Source organism: Jatropha curcas, chromosome 10 (genome assembly GCF_041381405.1).
Source record: "Jatropha curcas cultivar XTBG-Jc1 chromosome 10, XTBG_Jcur_1.0, whole genome shotgun sequence".
Classification (NCBI taxonomy): domain Eukaryota; kingdom Viridiplantae; phylum Streptophyta; class Magnoliopsida; order Malpighiales; family Euphorbiaceae; genus Jatropha; species Jatropha curcas.
The window spans coordinates 601,746-618,966 of NC_143160.1; the positions used below are offsets into that span (position 1 = coordinate 601,746).

At 31.2% G+C, this 17,221-nt stretch overlaps 3 protein-coding genes across 4 annotated transcripts; 2 read left to right on the forward strand and 1 right to left on the reverse strand.

Moving 5' to 3' along the window:
• Positions 1–157: 157 nt before the first annotated feature.
• Positions 158–4,599, forward strand: LOC105646192 (interactor of constitutive active ROPs protein). Of its 2 annotated transcripts, XM_020684152.3 has the most exons (11): positions 158–292; positions 393–707; positions 1,385–1,453; positions 1,662–1,715; positions 1,868–1,931; positions 2,123–2,194; positions 3,088–3,345; positions 3,550–3,595; positions 3,692–3,770; positions 3,871–4,001; positions 4,306–4,599. In XM_020684152.3, exons 2-10 carry the CDS (start codon positions 420–422, stop codon positions 3,961–3,963), a joined length of 1,023 nt encoding a protein of 340 aa, XP_020539811.1. In that variant the 5' UTR covers positions 158–292; positions 393–419; the 3' UTR covers positions 3,964–4,001; positions 4,306–4,599. The 2 variants fall into 2 exon arrangements, with proteins under 2 accessions (XP_020539811.1, XP_012087392.1); XM_012232002.4 differs by having other exon boundaries at positions 228–707; positions 1,871–1,931.
• A 3,751-nt stretch (positions 4,600–8,350) lies between these two features.
• On the forward strand, positions 8,351–10,079 carry ASML2 (activator of spomin::LUC2). The gene is made up of 4 exons (XM_012232075.4): positions 8,351–8,909; positions 8,992–9,129; positions 9,211–9,363; positions 9,662–10,079. Exons 1-4 carry the CDS (start codon positions 8,439–8,441, stop codon positions 9,740–9,742), a joined length of 843 nt encoding a protein of 280 aa, XP_012087465.1. The 5' UTR covers positions 8,351–8,438; the 3' UTR covers positions 9,743–10,079.
• Positions 10,080–13,715: 3,636 nt separating this feature from the next.
• LOC105646194 (LOB domain-containing protein 4) lies at positions 13,716–17,221 on the reverse strand. The gene is made up of 2 exons (XM_012232003.4): positions 16,857–17,221; positions 13,716–14,196 (listed from the first exon to the last, which is right to left on the reverse strand). Exons 1-2 carry the CDS (start codon positions 17,031–17,033, stop codon positions 13,933–13,935), a joined length of 441 nt encoding a protein of 146 aa, XP_012087393.1. The 5' UTR covers positions 17,034–17,221; the 3' UTR covers positions 13,716–13,932.

Genomic DNA, 17,221 nt, shown 5'->3' on the forward strand with positions numbered 1-17,221 from the left:
AAATCCGTTTGTGGAGTGGAGGTGAGTTAGTTTAGCCCATCAGCGCTTTGGTCCATCAAATGGCACTGACCGGCCCAAAATCGTAGTCTCAAATTCGAACGCGCCAACGCAAACCTTCCAAATTTTAAACTTAAGGACCCGCAAAATTTATTTTATTTTATTTTATTTTTAAAAATTAAACAGCAAAGCAAAGCACATTCCTTATAGTACAGATACCATTACCAGAAACAAACTTCAATTTATTACCAATTATTGTTCGTTTTGTCCGAAGTTCCAACCATTTCCACAGCCAGTCTGTATCCTTATTCACTTCACTCTAAATTTCAAACCCGCAGAATAGAGGGAAATATAAATAAATTCTCAAATTAACATTTTTTTTCTTTGGTTGTTAGAGAGAGAGACAGTGGAGCGGAATAGGTATGTCGCAGCATGGAAGTGACAGCAGCGGAGCGCCGGAGTTTCACTTGCCGGATGAGATATTGGCTGTGATACCGACGGACCCGTACGATCAGCTAGATCTGGCTCGTAAGATCACGTCCATGGCGATTGCCTCGCGCGTGTCGAAGCTGGAGGCCGAAATGGGTCGTATGAGGCAAAAAGTTTATGAGAAAGATCGAGCTATTTACGAGCTTGAGGAGAAAGTATCTCACGTACAACGCGCATACCAGGAGGCGGAGTCTAGGCTGAAGATTACTCTCGATGAAAATGTAAGCGAAGAAAACGGAAAACTCAATGAACTTGAAACATTTTTTTTAGTACATGCTTGTGTATATTTTCAGTGATGTTTGATGTTTGAGAAATTTGGGAATGGTAAAAGAAAACTTATGCGATGTTTTAGGTTTCGAAAAGAATTAGGCAGTTCTTAGGTCATTCGATTATTGCGGCGAAGTTAATTCGAATATTCAGTATAGTTTTGTGGTGGCATTGGTTACTCAAGAATTGGGGGTAAGGGAGGATAATTTTCAATCCCTTCAAGTACTCTGTTGTAAAGTATCTTTGCATCAGACTTAGGGCACTACAATTGCACTAAAACGGTTCTTACAGGAAATCTGTAACATTAATTGAACAAAGGAAAAGAATCAATCCTGAAAAATCTGAGATATCACAGTTTGTTTTGCTGGTATGGCAGTAAAGCAATAAGGGGAAAATTGCTAATTCCAATGGAGATTTTCAAACAAAAGGAGAACTCAACTGTGAAACTGAACTCTGTTAAATCAATTTTTAGTAGGTTATTATCGTATTATAGTATTATCATAGGTGGAATGTATTTATTTTTCTCTGTTTTTCTCTTAAAAATCAAAAAAATCTTTAATTGTCACATCCATGTTGAACCTGAACCACTAAATTTGATTGTTACTTTGCTGTGTTTTTACATTGAACGAAGACAAAACTCTCAAAGGAACGGGATTCACTGGCAATGAGTGTGAAGAAACTCAGCCGTGATTTGACAAAGGTGAGATTTCATTATGTAATGAATAGTTTGAAAAGATGCAATTGCCCCATGGTGGTCTTGGGAAGATCCTTCAGCTTTCCTCTTAAATTCCCAGGATATCTTTGTTTAGTTGCATCTTTATGTTATGTGGCTAAACTGTACGGAAGCTTATATTATAGTTCCATTATATCTTTTGGGATCAAGGATTAATATGTTTGAGTTTTTACAGTTGGAGACCTTTAAGAGACAACTGATGCAGTCATTAAACGATGATAATTCATCAGTAAGATGCCACATTTAACAATTAGTATTTGTATCTATTTTATAATTCAAGTATTTAGATTCTATTCTTCATGTAACAATTTGCTTTATATCTGTGCCATTTATTTTTTCTATTTAGAGACATCAATTAATTTCTCTTTTCATCCGTGACAGCAGGCTGAAACTGTAGATATTGGGACTTGTGATCAGTCTGTTCCCAAAGCCTATCTTGATAAAGGTACTTGATGAAGCTTCTGATTCATCAATTTTTGCTATGAAATAGGGGCTTTATTCCAATGGTGATTGTCTTTGCCTCATAATCACAAGGCTTTGGAATTATGCATACTTTCTTTTCTTCATTCATAAAGTTTATTTTCTTTCTTCTGTAATGGTTGTCATTTTGATTTTATTTCTGACTTCTTGCTCCAGATGAGGGGGTGAATGGCTATTTAACCCATTCTTATAGTGGCTCTACCGATACGGGAAACACAATTGATGATGGTATTTGACTAGTCTCTTCTTTTTATATTATCATGATTGCAAGTCTTGGTACAAAAGATTCTAACATTTGAATTCTGGTAATATTGCTCGAATCTGGTATTTTGTTTGTTTGTAAAACTACTATATTTTCTTTGTTCATTTTGTGCTTCTTTGCCAATGTAAAATTTAATCACATGTCAAAAACCCGTTCTTGTTAAAGTTCAAATGCTAATTATTATATTTGCACGTTTGATGCATGGTAGTTTCATCCTTCAGAAAAAAGGTCCTGCTTAAAGTTTTGGCCTTGAAAATATCTAAGTTTGAGCTGCAAATGAGTTTTATCTTCATACAAAGGCAAGTATTTTTTTTTTTTTTATACTTCTTTTTTCTACCAGTTCAATGATAATTTTTTACCATCCAAAATTTCTTTTCCTTTCCTTTCAACTCTTATACGTTCATTCAAAGCACACCACAAAACTCGGTCAAATAACCAGATTTCTTCCTATAAGATTGGTTGACATGACTTGATCTCATCTCTTATGAGAATTATTTTTCCTTCTGAACTAGGACCTGAATTTGAGCATACTGCTTTAAAGGGCTTGATTTTGGACTAATTTGAGATCTTAAACTGGTAATGTTTGCCAAGTCTATCTGTGTAGATTGGAACACTTGGATCAAATTTGGGTAGTGGTATTGCCAGGTCTTTTTGTGTAGTTTTTCAGTTTTAAACCCGTGGCAAATTTGCAGTCAACCTTTTGCATTTTTGAATGCATCTATTTCTACAACATGGGTATTTTACATATGGAGATATTAACAAAGTTGATACTTTTGTTGTATTTTATGACATATAGATGGTTTCTTGTAATTATATGGGCTATTGTTTATTACACTATAAACTGGTTTTGGTCGAACAGCTTCAAGACGCGCTGGGCAAATATTTTCTATTACTCCATATATCACACCACGGTTAACTCCAACTGGAACTCCAAAAATCATTTCTTCAGCTGTATCCCCAAGAGGTTTTTCTGCTGCTGGATCTCCTCAGAAAACATCTGGAACAATATCTCCAACAAATCCTCATTATGATGGACGGACTGTACTTTCCTCGTGGTACTCATCAAGCCAGCAATCATCAGCTGCAAACTCTCCTCCCCGTGGGCGACCAATGCCAGGTTTATTAAAATTATTATCAAATAATGATTTCAGAGTTGTGTGAATATTAAAATTCAGTATTGGTATTTTGGTCATTGTTTGTTCTGATAATTCAGTCTGTTATAGTTAGGTCGAGTTTTTGGAATTTTATGTGATTTTCACACGTTATTTTCCCATCCCATCCCATCTAACATCATTATGTTTTGTTTTGGAAAATTCTTTAGCACGAACTCCACGAATTGATGGAAAGGAGTTCTTTCGTCAGGCCAGGTGAGTTCTAATATTCTTGTCTGAAAGTATTCAATTATTATTTTTTAGCTAGTGATTTTGACCATCCCGTTGACTTATTTGGGAATGTTTAATTAGGAGTCGCCTATCGTATGAACAGTTCAGTGCATTTCTGGCCAACATCAAGGAACTAAATGCTCAAAAGCAAACTCGAGAAGTAAGTGCTGAATCCTTACAATGTTCTGCATCTTCAAATTAGTATTTGGTGAAGCTTGTACTCTTGTTTATCTGTTGAGTCATTTTTCTTAATCTTTCAGGAAACTTTAAGGAAAGCAGAAGAGATATTTGGGACAGATAACAAAGATCTTTATTTATCATTCCAAGGATTGCTTAACCGCAACATACGATAGACCCTAAACTCTCTGGTTTAGATGGAAACCATTAACGGGTATGGCTTGCTCTTATCCTCTATTAAGTCAATCACTCTGTCACACTTTTGAATGATAGTCTATTGAACCCATAGTGATCCATGAACTTTACTGTGTCAAAACTAGATGTAGATTATAACCATATTCTGGGCTTAATTTCGGTCTGCAGATATTGGCTTGATGCTCCCGCCTATGGGATCAGTCTTTTATATTTATATATTTATTTATTTATCCTTTTTTGTAGAATGAAGTTCATATATTTAATGGAGACTTGTGATGGATTCCAAGTTCTAATTCAATTTACTACTGTCCATTGCTTGACAGATTGTGGATCAAACTAATCCGACATTATCCAGCCTTTATGAGAGGATGCCTTGCAATAAATTTCCAATTTATCGATGGCGATCAACACATGTATTTGTGGTTTATGTTCGAACAATTAGAACTGTAGGCTTCATTTCTTTCATACATGCAGGTATGTCATGTAAATATCTGGTTTATTTTTTGCATTGCCTGCCCGGGTTTTCAATACTGTTTGCCATTAAGATTTTGGTGTTTTCACATGCAAAGCAAGTGGAGAAAATTTTCTTAATAAATTGTTCAACAAGATACTTTCAAGTTTTACCTCTATTTTCTGAAATGCATTGAAGTGTTCAGGTTTTATACTGTTTGTTCTGCTGAGAGTTCCCATTGGTAAAATTCTATTGCTCGCACTTAACTAACTTTACCTTAACCACTACACTAACAAAGAATATTAATTTGTGAAACTATTTTCCCCAAAAAACAAAAGTTCTACTTGATAATTTCTGAAACCAAATGAATAATCGGTCAATCGAATTAATCAGAATAAGACGGAGATAAAACACTGAAGCCTCAATTGTTTTTATTTTGAAAGATGCAAAATCAAGGGTGCTTTGTTGCTCAAAATCTTTGTGCGCTAGTCAATCTTTTACCAGATATTGTAAAAGAGAAGTGATCTGATTGAGAAGGGAGCATTACATGAAAGGGAAGCGAACATGTAGAAGAAAAGTATAACATATCTTTGAACAAAGGTCCCAACTTGCTAAGAGAAAAACAAAAGCAGTGTCCTCTATAGAACAAGAATACTTCTAGAATAATTGAAATAAATAATTATGAAAGGAATAGGAAAAGCGTCGTAGTGATCTTTTATATGCTCTAAAAATCAGCTTTAGATTCACTTCTTCCAGGCAACATGCACCAACATGAGTTTGTTGGACCATCTGCCAGAAGATAAAAAGTGATCTGATGGAATTGTGTCAGATCAGATCATTAAGGTTGGTAACTTCCTTTTTCTACATTTCCCATTTTCTTTTTCTTTGTCCTCTTGTTCTTTTAGATTAAGTAATGGAAATTAAGGTTCTCAAAGGGATTTTCCGCCGCTTTTCTTTTCTTTTCTTTTCTTCCAAACACAAGAAACTTGGAACTTCATTACTGATACCTGAAAATTGATAATAAAACAAATACCAATGCTAATCACTTAGTAATGTTCTCCATCTATATAGTAAACTTTTTTTAAGGCAATTTTCCATTGCTTATAATCTTCACTGACTCTGGAATCTGTTCTGAAGATATATAGAGCCGATCTTTTTACATTTGGTAGTCTTAGAGGCTATTTGTTTCAGTTTAATTACAGCTTATTAGACTTTCAATTTTTTTTTTTTTTTTATTCAGATAATAAGAGATAAGCTAGCTTACCTAAGCTAAACCAATAAGTTGCTTATGTGAATTTACAAGTCGAATCTTGTCTTAGTGAAACGTTTTCTTTTAGAACTGATTCAATAAACTATATGTTTAACTTATTGGATGAAAGATAAAATTGCTTCTACGTTATAGAATTGATTTAGTAATCATTCAACAATGATTTAGTAATCATTCAACAATCCAAGGTCAAAAGGATAATGATTCAAATTCAAGGTTCAAAATTCAGCCCAGATGATCATTTAATATAATGCAAACAAAATTGAAAAAAGAAAAAAGAAAAGGAAAGAACCAGAAATTAAAAAAGAATAAAGTCCATTATCAAAATACCTACTTTGCAAACAAAAATTGATTGCGTTGTGGGCGTATCATTTGAAACAATTAATCAAGAACAAGCATTATCTATGGATTTTCTATCCACAACAAGTTGAAAAATAAAAAAAAGAATTAAGATAATAATTAGATAATTAAGGAGGACCATCGTCGAAACAAGTGGGGAGTGTGAATAATTAATCCTAATACTAATAGCTTGCAGGGTAAGTCAGTGGTAGGGGTGATGGGATATTGAAGAGAAAGGGAACCCCGAGAGAGAGAGAGAGAGAGAGAGAGGCACCTGATACTACGTACTGTCTTACGATAATCCTCAATCCTCATATCTCTCTCATTCTATCTGAATTTTGCTTTTTGTGGCAAATAGCTTCGTTAAAGGTGAAACCTTCGTACTTTAAGCAACCCCACCCATTACAAATTAATGCCCTTTGTTTGCTCTTACTATTTTTCTTTTTTCTCATTATTAATTAATGTTTCTTGATAGTTTTACATTTCCAAAAAAAAAAAAAAAAAAATTGTTTCTTGATACTAATTGAATTATATATTGGTAAAAAGATATATATGGGAAATCCAGGAACTTTTTTCAAGATAACAAAGATTGTGCAAGATGTTTAATTAGATACCTCTTTCAAAGAAACCTTTTTGAACCAGATACTCTTATTCGAAAGCTTCCTTCATACATATATCACAAAAAAAACAAAAGGAAAATATAAATATTTAGGGCACAACACTTCTAGTTCCGGTGCTGCTGTGTACATATAGTTTTGGGGATTAACAGAGAATTCATGTTTTTTTTTTTTTTTTTTTTTTTGATTCTCATGTTCAGTAACAAAAAGAAATTCAACCACATCTGTATTAGGAATTTTTAATGGATATATTTGAGAATATGGATTAATTAATTGTTTTTTTATTTATCCTTCTAGGAAGAAGTAGCTTAATCGGAGAAAAACCACCCAATCACTAAACCTATAATGAATCTTTTTTATTTTCACACACTGATCTGGTTTTTAGAGTGCTTTATTCCTTAATTATTATTATTTACATGCAATAATATCCAAAAATTGGGATAAATTAGAAGTAAATAGTGAAAAGTAAAACATTAATTAGAACAAAAAAAAAAAACTTTACAGTAGTAATTAAGCACATGGAAAATCCATGAAGAACAAGTTCCATCAATTCTCATGCAAAACAAGGAATCATGTCCCAGCAGCTAAATTTGACCTAATTCCAAGGAATTCGACCCCTTTGAATACAAGAGGCAAGAGCTAGTGATCCAGTCCCTTCAACAATCAAATAAAGGGTAGAAGATATCATATAACCATAGGACAAAGACAGACAGGGTATATAATATAAGGCCTTTCAATCTCTATGCATGATAGAATTGATGTAGGGCTATAAGAAGAAGGGTAACAAATAAAAACCACCTAATTTTGAGGGATATATGTTCGTACTTGCATTGTCGATGCAAATCTTACAAACCCATGTGTTAGATTCTTGAGCTATCAGTATAGGTTACATCTTTATTAGAGTACCTTATGGTGTACAGCTTTAATCGATATGAGAATAGTAATCACATGAGTCCCTCTATTACTCTTTATCAGGGTCACTTCAGCTTTTTCTTTCCTCCTCAGGTGCATAACTTCTCATGCTTTATCCTTTTATACACACTTGTATTTTTCCAAATATTACTTCAACTTGTATAAATCCTAAATAGACTACTATTTCCTTTTTCTTTTCTTTTTAAACATCTAAAATGCTTAAAGATTATATCTCATGCGTTACCAGACAAATCGATGCTCGGACTCAGTCCTGAATCTACTTTCGCTAATCCAATAGTTCATTGATGATTTTTGCATTACTAATTAAGAAAATAATAAATCTTGATTTTATTGATGGAATTGACATGCATAAACCGAGTTTACGAAACCACTCGTGAATCAAATAGATGGAAAATAAGTAATACACTAATAATAAAATAAAATATGTAAGTGAAAAGTGCCACAGGAGAAAGGGTGAAAAATGATATGTAAATAGAATAATAGTCAAGAATAGTAAAAACAAAAAAAGTAAAATTATATGGTTAAAGAAAAATATGAGAAATGGTTTGTTACAAAAAAACCATAGAAAGATAACGCGTTTACAGCTTAATAAGAAAGTACACAGTGCAGGTTCAGTTAGCCCATTTAACTGTCTCACTTACTAATTATGTCCTCATCAATAACTCTTTCTGTTGCCCGAATAGTTCCGGGCAGAACAACTTGTCCAAAAGCCAGTTCCACTATTACATCCCTATATGTATATATATACATGTCTGTCTTAGCCTCAAAGGTTGAGTGACAGACAAGGAAAAAAACAGAGAGGAAAGAAACAGAATTGAAATCCATAGAACTACTTTCTTTCTCCCTTCAATGGCCTTCGTCCCTCATTTCTACACTGACTATCAATTTTCGCCTCAGGAATTCTCCGATATTAATTCGGTTATGGCTCAAGAAAACTACGGGAATAATGCATTTGCTGGTGGTGCAATCTCTACTGCTTGTGCAATGATGGGACGTGAACATAATCACCGCAACAACCTTCCAATATTTTATGATAATATTAATGATAATGGCGCCCTTGAGGGTTTTCCTCCGGAGTCTACTGATGTTTTCTCGCGGCTTCCAGCTGTGACCACCTCCTTCGCCGACCAACTCGGCGTTTCCGACGTAGCTGTTCCTTCATTGATTGATCACTACAAAATGGGTTTTAGCAGCATTGCTAAAATTCAAAATCTTGGTGGCGGTTTTCAGTATAATTCTGGTCCTTTTGAGTTTGGAGATGATTGTTGTGAGTTTCTGCAAAATTTTAAGTCCATCTGCCCTGATTCTCGAGAAACTTGGGTATGTATACATGCATTTAATATATTCTATTTTAATTTGACGATCAATTCATATTTTATGTAATTTGTAAATTTTGTTACAGGGAATTCAATGCAATCAAATGCCAGCCATTGAACACAGCAATATAAAAGTTGGACGTTACACAGTTGAAGAAAGGAAAGATAGAATTCTTAGGTACTTAAAGAAAAGAAATCAAAGGAACTTTAATAAGACCATTAAGGTATTCTTTTTTCCTCCATTTCTCACATTTAAGCCTTTTTATTAGAATATTGCATTTACCTCTGTGGGTCACTCTATACAGTATGCTTGTCGCAAAACCCTAGCTGACCGCAGAGTTCGTGTCCGTGGAAGATTTGCTAGAAACAATGAATTAATTGGTGAAGATGAAACTGGTAGCAAAAAGAATGACAATCCTCTCCAAGAAAAAGAATCATATTTCAATGATGCCCTCCAGGTATCATTAAATGAATTTCATTAATTACTCTTAAAAGTTTTTTAGCATATACATATATATATTCCAATTTATAATTTGTTTTACTAATCGACTCTGGGTAGCTATTTAAACTCTCGTAGTTTCAAAGTTTTGGAATTGATTCTAATACCATTGAATGAAAATCTACTAACAGTATACAAAGTTATGATTACTAGAAAAAATTTTAAATTATTTCATAATTTTGAAGCTGTTAATGAACTAGATAAAATGGATGCATGCTTATATACAGAATTAATGAGTATTTTTTGTGGATTTGCAGATGAAGAATAGTGATGATGATGATGATTGGTTGCAAGAAGCAGTGGCTAGTTTAATGTATGTACCGTATATAGCTGGGTGACATAATTGTGGGTTTATGCACAGAAGCTGGTTAATCAAAGAAAACGAGGGTTTTGGGATATTTCACAACTCGCAAAGCTATATTAATTTATTTTGTGGATTATGTAACAGTCTAACCAAACCGAAGCTAGACGATAGAGATGGGTTTATCATAATCTTTTGGGTTGTTTTCATTTTTGAACTTTAGCACCAAATCGAAGTTCAAAAGAGAAAAAGATTCATCTAAACATCATATGATTATGATCTCATCAATTCACTTTAAATATTTGTTGCTTCAGCAATGGCATGAAAGCTTTGGAACAATTGTTGTAATTAACGTTGTACATGATCACATTGAATTGGCATCTTGGGGTTTCTAAACTGCCCAAATTGTTAACTAATTCAGTAAAATTATTTTGGGATGTGAATATACATCATGATGATCTAAAATAAGCTATAAAAAGAAATTATTCATCATAACCATTATTCTAGATGGTGGTATCAAATCATTGCTAAGGATTCATGAAAGCCACAAATTTAGAATCTTTCTGCAAGTTATTATGAAGTAGTGGTAGCTTATACATATATATTCATTTTAATTTTTATATTGACTTTTTCCTTAATTATTTCTAGAATGGAGGTGGAGGGGACTTAAGAAAGTGAAACATCCATCTATTTTATATTGTCATTGTCCAGTATTCCATATTATTGAGAATGCTATATATTTGATTGTAACTCCAAGATATGACTAAATCTGGACAAAATAATAAATAAAGCACCTGTTTTTATTCGACTCTCATGTCAAAAATTTGCGTACCAAAAAAAAAATGTAATTTATGAAAAAGGATTTTTTTTTTTTTTTAATAATAAGAAAAAGACAAGTTAACTAAAAATAATTAATAGAACGCAAAAAAGCTATAAACCGCCAAATTATAATCAAATCAAGAACAAATTTCAACTGAAGGAGTCTCATAAAGATAAAATTGAATAGACATTGAAGATGCATATTTCGACATCCAATCAATATAACAATTTTCTTCACGAAAAACATGAAAAAAAAAATATATGTATTAATTTATGGTGATCTAACTGCCTCATTATTCTAAAATATTTCCATATACTAAAAAAAAAAAAGATAAAAATGTTTTGGTATTACATGAACGATAATGTTCTATTTAATCATAGAGTTGTTTAACCGTATCATCTTTAAGCAGAATGATAATATTATCTCTTTTATTTTTAGTTTTACTATTCAAAAAATATATAAAATTCTTTTAATTTGTTAAAAGATCAGCAAACTTTATTAGTTTTGATAATAAAGTTTCATGTCCCATTTATACTAGTATTTGTAATATTTAATATTATAACTAATGAATTATATTATAACTAATATTTAATATTTAATATTTAATATATCCATGTTCGAATCTTTTCCCAATACTAAAAAAAATTAATGAATTATATCTTTAAAAAAAAAAAAAAAGTTGGTTGACCTAAAACCCCATCTTCTCTAATTTGAAAGCCAAGACTCTCTCTCTCTCTCTCTCTCTCTCTCTATATATATATATATAGTCAGTCAAGTGGAGGCTATTATTAGTTTCAATATTTCCACTTTTATTTATTTATTTATTTATTTTGTTTGGTGCAACATAATTCTTATAGCGGTTGAACTATAGATATAGACATCCCAAGTCAAACAAAGACAAGAGAGCATTAATATGTTGTTCACTCAAATGAGGTAGAGATATGCAAATTGGTGTCACAAGCAACCATTCTTACAATCGTAAGAACCCACTTAAGTACTTCCATTTGACCCCACTTTTATGGTTTAGCTTTCATTGTAGTTGGTGATTTTGGGAAGTTTAGCTATGGACACAAATAGACTTGTCATAAGTATATATATGAAAACAATTGTCGAAATTGAACGAACTTAGCATTATACAATACATATGTGACAAAAATGGAAATACAAGAATCGTTTGAAATTTGTGTGATTGGGAAACATTGGGTAGCCCCCTCCATCAAAATTTGTCTCCTTCAAATGAGGAGAATCTTGAATCAACTTTGGAAGACAAAGAGGATGGAAATTGAAGCCTTCCAAGGGGAAGAAAGTACAATATATATATATATATATATATATATATATATATATATATATAATTTAATATTTAAGTATTTTTTTTATAAAAAAAAAAAAAAAAAAGTTGTTTTTGATGAATGAAATTTAAAACGTATTTATCAAATTCTTTCTTTTAATTCATAAATTTCATCATTGATTTAATTCTATCGTTTTGGAAGAGAGGGAAGTCCTATTTTAAAGGTGAGATATCTCGTCTAATCGTTTTTTAAATTTTATTTCAAAAAATTTTTTAAATTTATGAATTTTATTTTCCAATTAAAAGATATACTATAAAATTATATATCTTTCAGAATCCATGGAATTTAAATTCTATAAATTTTACATTTCATGGATCCAAACCAACATTAGAATTAACAACAATTTGAACAGAAAATTAGAATCTATGCATGAAAAAGAAAAATGAGAACTTGATAGTGAGTGTCCTTTGAGGAGTTGCGAGAGCTAATAAATGGTGTTTCAGTGGAGTTGAATAGATATAGATAGTTCATGACAATGATAATTTTCAGCTGTTGAGTCCAAAAAAATAAATAAAAGATCATATAATATTCGATAATCAGATTTGTCGGTGGGCTTACCTTGCCACATTTTCTTCCCACAAAGGTACCAATATTATTAATTGCCTGTTCATCAGGTCCCATGAATGTCACAAATCAAACTTCTTTCTTTAAAAAAAAATAAAAAAATAAAAATAAAACATATTAGTTCATTGATTCATTGATAAGGTTTAATTTTATTTTATTAAATTATTCAGTAAATACTATTTTATTTTATTTTATTAAATAAAACATATTATTCATTTATTTAATTTTATTCAGAAAAATTAATGAATTTACTAAAAAGTTAAGAGGATTGAATTAGTAATTAAGTTCAAACATCAACCACTAAATAGTATTCTTGATATCCATGTCGCAATTATAGCATTGATGAATATGTAAACAACACAGTTTCTCTCTACAAGATTTTATATGCATATATTGAACAATAAGATCGATCGTACTGTAGTACTTCTTTTACGAAAAGAGAGCCACACAACAATGCAATTTATACTTTTCCAAAAAAAAAAAAAAAAAAACCATATATTTTCCATGATCGTCATGATTGTTTCTTGTTCCATTAAAATTGAAAAGAAATGTGGAAAATCATATTATATTACACGAAAATAACTTTATATATTCTTCAAGAAAATATTTGCACAACCTTTTCTTAGTAATTTACTGATTACATTTAGTCTTTTTATATTTTTCCAACGTGGGATTAACATATTTAATAATGTCTTTTTTATCCACTCCCCTGATGGCCTTCTCTCTAGATATGCTAATTTAGGTGGAGACTTAGCCCAAATTGCCAGCCTTTTCCTTGGGTGTTTTTTAAATTAAAATTATTGGGCCGAATATCATATATCGTATACCAAAATTGTGGGCTGAACAATAATAATGGGCTAGCTAGTAGGGTGAGCCCAAGCGTTACTCAAGTCCAATCTGTTTGTTTTATGGGCTGGGCTCCACGAGAGCGAGAAACTGCGTTTTCTTAATCCTTACTGTTTGTTTTCTTAATTGTACCGCACAATAATCGCAGTTTGAATTGAATAACCTGTTATTCTCTCAATTGAAGACCAGAATAACAGATTCCAGAATTTATGAATTTTTGATTAAAAATAAAATATGAATTACATGCAGCTTCTTCGTTCACGTAACCTTAATTAAGGAATAAAAAAAAAATTCATTTCAAAGGAGAAGTCTCTTTATTATTCAATCGCATCATTAGAATAAACGAATAACGGAACATTTCATTTGACAATGAATAGTATTTGAAATTTAGGAGTAGTTATGCAGAAAAAGAAAAGGAGAGTCAACAATTCGGTGTACAACATATATCATACCTCATAATTATATATGTTTAGAAATATATACAATATGGTTAATTAATAATAATCATCATCTCTTGGTCAAGTAGAGAGACGCACTATAAAAGACTAAAAAGTAAAAAAGAAGCAAAAATGTATAAAAAGAGGGAGACATTAATAAAGCAAGCCCATCAATAACTAGTATATAGTAATAATTAATAAAGTGTAGCTAGCATGACCAAAGCGACTCTCCTACATTGGCTTGATCAACCACCATGTCCAGGCTGCTTGGAGTTGAAGATGAACCATATTGGCTCATTCTCATGTGTACAACCTCAGCTTGTGCAATGGCCAACTGGGTTTGAAGAGAATCTATCTGTTGTTGCAAGGATGATATAGCCCCTACACACCCATAAACTGGGTCACGTACCCTAGCATTTGCCTCGTACACCATCGAACTCACTGCATCACTTCGCTGATGCTCTGGCAACTCCTGAAAATTTTCAAAATAATATATATTTCGGTTAATGAATTATTGGTTTAATTAACATTAAAGTAAGAGAAATAAAGAATATTCTTGTTTTATGCTTGGTCAAAAAGGACTTAAGACATTAGTTAGGTTAAATTCCATTTAAGGGAAAAACAAGTTGACAATAAAATCACCCATCAAATTAACAATGACATTATGACAAAGTTAGTTTGGGAATTTCTACCAACAAAAAAAAACATTTAGTTTGGGAATATTCATTTTCATTTGGAAAAATAATAATAATAATGACATTGACAAAACAATGGCAATATTGTCATTATTTGGCCAATTCAATGAATCTTACAATAATATATCAAAATGAAATGAACCTTAAGAAAAGGAATTTAAATACTTTTATTTTTAACCCAATCATGTCATCGTATCATTATTATACTCTAGCATGCATTTAATTATGTTTTGGTCTGGCGTGCTGAACTCTGATGTTCTATACTCTCACATGCCTAAACAACTAATTATAAGTAACAGTTGTTTGGATCCTTTATTTGGAAAAGGAAAAATCTAGTTGAAAAAAAAAACAGAGCAATAAGAAACAAAATTTATCCATTTTTTCAGTGAATTTTTTTCTTGGTTAATAGATAAATTTGATTATATATATGATAATTTGAAATCTTAATCTATCGTGGACTACAAAATAGCTTATGAACTTTCACATAGGAATTTTCTATAAGAATATTAAGTTTTCATTGTTCGGATATTCAACTAGGTTAGGAAAAAAAAAGTGTTCGGTGAAATAAACTTAGTTAGTTATAAATATATTTTATGTATTATTTCCATGTTTACTCCAATTAAATTAAGGAAAATACTTACTAATTCACAAAAACCAGCAAAATTAAATATGTCACGATGACGTAGTAATTACAAATAATAATAATAATAATTAAAAAATAAATAAACTTAAACAGCACGAGAAAGCATCAAACTTTATTTGCTTAAACGGAATCAATTACTTCTCTTTTGGAGGTATTTGTGATATATCTCTTTCAACGTAACTTCATGTTTAAAGCACAAAGAATAGTTGATTAATAATAAAACCTTTCTTTAATTTCTAAATAAATATATATATATATTTTTTTAAATTAAATTAAAAGAATTGTAAGACCAAAAGCCACAAGTGGGAGGGGTCATAAAGTAAATAGAGTTTAGGCTCTTAATCACTTTAATTATGTGTGTGACCCTTTTTTTTAACTTTGTCCTCTACATTTCTCATACGCAACCAACAAGTAAAGCTGTAGACTGTGATACTTTTATTCTCTTTAGGCTGCCAAATTGAGGAATAAAAAATGGTAAAAAAGTAAAAAAACAGTTACTTTTGAATAGAATATAGACTTAGAATCTTACTTTCTTTCTCTTGTGGGTCTCTGTACTAACTGAAAAACTAACCACTACAACCGAAAATAAAAGTGAAAAACATATATGAAGATTGGCTTTTCTCTTTTTACTTTTTGTTTTCTCTTTGTGGTTTGTATTTTCTCAGATATTGATGTTAACATTTTACATCCAAAACAAATATATAGATGATTTATAATCCTAAATCATCTCAAAATTAGGTTTTGAGCAATCCAACTCCAGAAAAGCATGCAAGAAACCCTAAAAAATGAGTTGGATATCATTTCAACAAACCACGTCATCTGAAAATTCAAACTTCAATCTATTTCTATCAAATTTTAGTTTATGAAAACCATTCTAGGGTTTTCCTAGAGCAATTTTGTACGTCATGGGTATTGGAATTGGAGGTTTTTTACGGTTCCAAAAACCTTTGGTTATTCTCGGTTTTTGATGCTCGTTTTCCTTTTTATCTTATCTTGATTTCTTTGCGTGCTTTTTTGACCTTTTTTTTTCATTTTCTATGTATACTTAACAGTTAACACCACCCCTTAATAATTAATTCTAAGTTCAAATATAATTTCAAAACCCATGTTTTAAGATTAGAGAAACTGTAATATGAAAGCTCTAAGATCTGTATGTAGACTTATAATTTAATTGGGATTGGAAATTGGAAACGATTTTCAATTAGTTATGGAATATCATTCTAGGGTTTTACAGAGCAATTTTGTGCATGTATTGAAATGGTAGATTTTTACGATCCTATAATATGGAGAAAGCAACTTTTTTTTTTTCTTTCAATTTTTTATTTTATTAAAAGGCAACAAAGTTCAGAGGAATTAAAACACAACTTTTGATAAGAAATTCTAATAATACCATGCAAAATTCTGTATAAATGGCAGGCCAAGGTTGCCCTATGACATGACTGTCCAGAGGATCTTTTTTTTTATAATTTTTTCCCATTATTCTTTGATTAATTTTTTCTACCCTTTCTTTATTTAAAGATGACCTATACATAAAATAAAAATATATATATGTGCACATATATAAAATAAAAATTGAGACTTTAATGTTAAATTTACGTGAGATTGCTAAAAGAAAGATGTATATAAAATAATAAAAATTCCTCCATCAATACTAAAAAAATAGTTTAAAAAAAAAAAAAAGAAACTTGCACGTATAATAACACATATGGAGAAATAAAATAATTGCAGTTATTATATGTTATTATCAAATCATATTTTGAAAGAGAAAGGATTAAAGGTGGATAAGTCATTAACCTGTAACATTTTGTTCACATTGCTGGCTCCAAATACCTTATGCACACTGGCGAACTTCTGCGGCTCATCGGCTGGAAAATAAGGAGCAAAAACACAGTCCTGAGAACATCTTCGCCGGAGAAGCTTGCACGCCGCGCATGGCGACAGTGCACCTTGTTTTCTACCACTCTCCTTCATTCTTCGTATATAAATCACAACTTAATTTTATGAATATTTATATAAACTGAATATTTAGTTTCGCTTAAAAAATAAAAAAAGAAAAAAGAAAAAAGGAAATTTTTAGTTGTGAATTGAAAGTAGAAAATGAATAAAAGGACAATTAAAAGAATTTTGGAGAAGAGAAAGACGGGAGGAGGGGGCTGGAG

Excerpts from the sequence above, each read along its gene's own strand:
- LOC105646192 (XM_020684152.3), top strand. The coding sequence starts at position 420 with ATGTCGCAGCATGGAAGTGACAGCAGCGGAGCGCCGGAGTTTCACTTG. Across the intron at positions 1,454-1,661 it reads TCAGCCGTGATTTGACAAAG|TTGGAGACCTTTAAGAGACA; the intron begins GTGAGATTTCAT and ends GAGTTTTTACAG. Across the intron at positions 3,596-3,691 it reads GAGTTCTTTCGTCAGGCCAG|GAGTCGCCTATCGTATGAAC; the intron begins GTGAGTTCTAAT and ends ATGTTTAATTAG.
- ASML2 (XM_012232075.4), top strand. The coding sequence starts at position 8,439 with ATGGCCTTCGTCCCTCATTTCTACACTGACTATCAATTTTCGCCTCAG. Across the intron at positions 8,910-8,991 it reads CTGATTCTCGAGAAACTTGG|GGAATTCAATGCAATCAAAT; the intron begins GTATGTATACAT and ends ATTTTGTTACAG. Across the intron at positions 9,364-9,661 it reads ATTTCAATGATGCCCTCCAG|ATGAAGAATAGTGATGATGA; the intron begins GTATCATTAAAT and ends GTGGATTTGCAG.
- LOC105646194 (XM_012232003.4), bottom strand. The coding sequence starts at position 17,033 with ATGAAGGAGAGTGGTAGAAAACAAGGTGCACTGTCGCCATGCGCGGCG. Across the intron at positions 14,197-16,856 it reads ATGTGAACAAAATGTTACAG|GAGTTGCCAGAGCATCAGCG; the intron begins GTTAATGACTTA and ends GAAAATTTTCAG.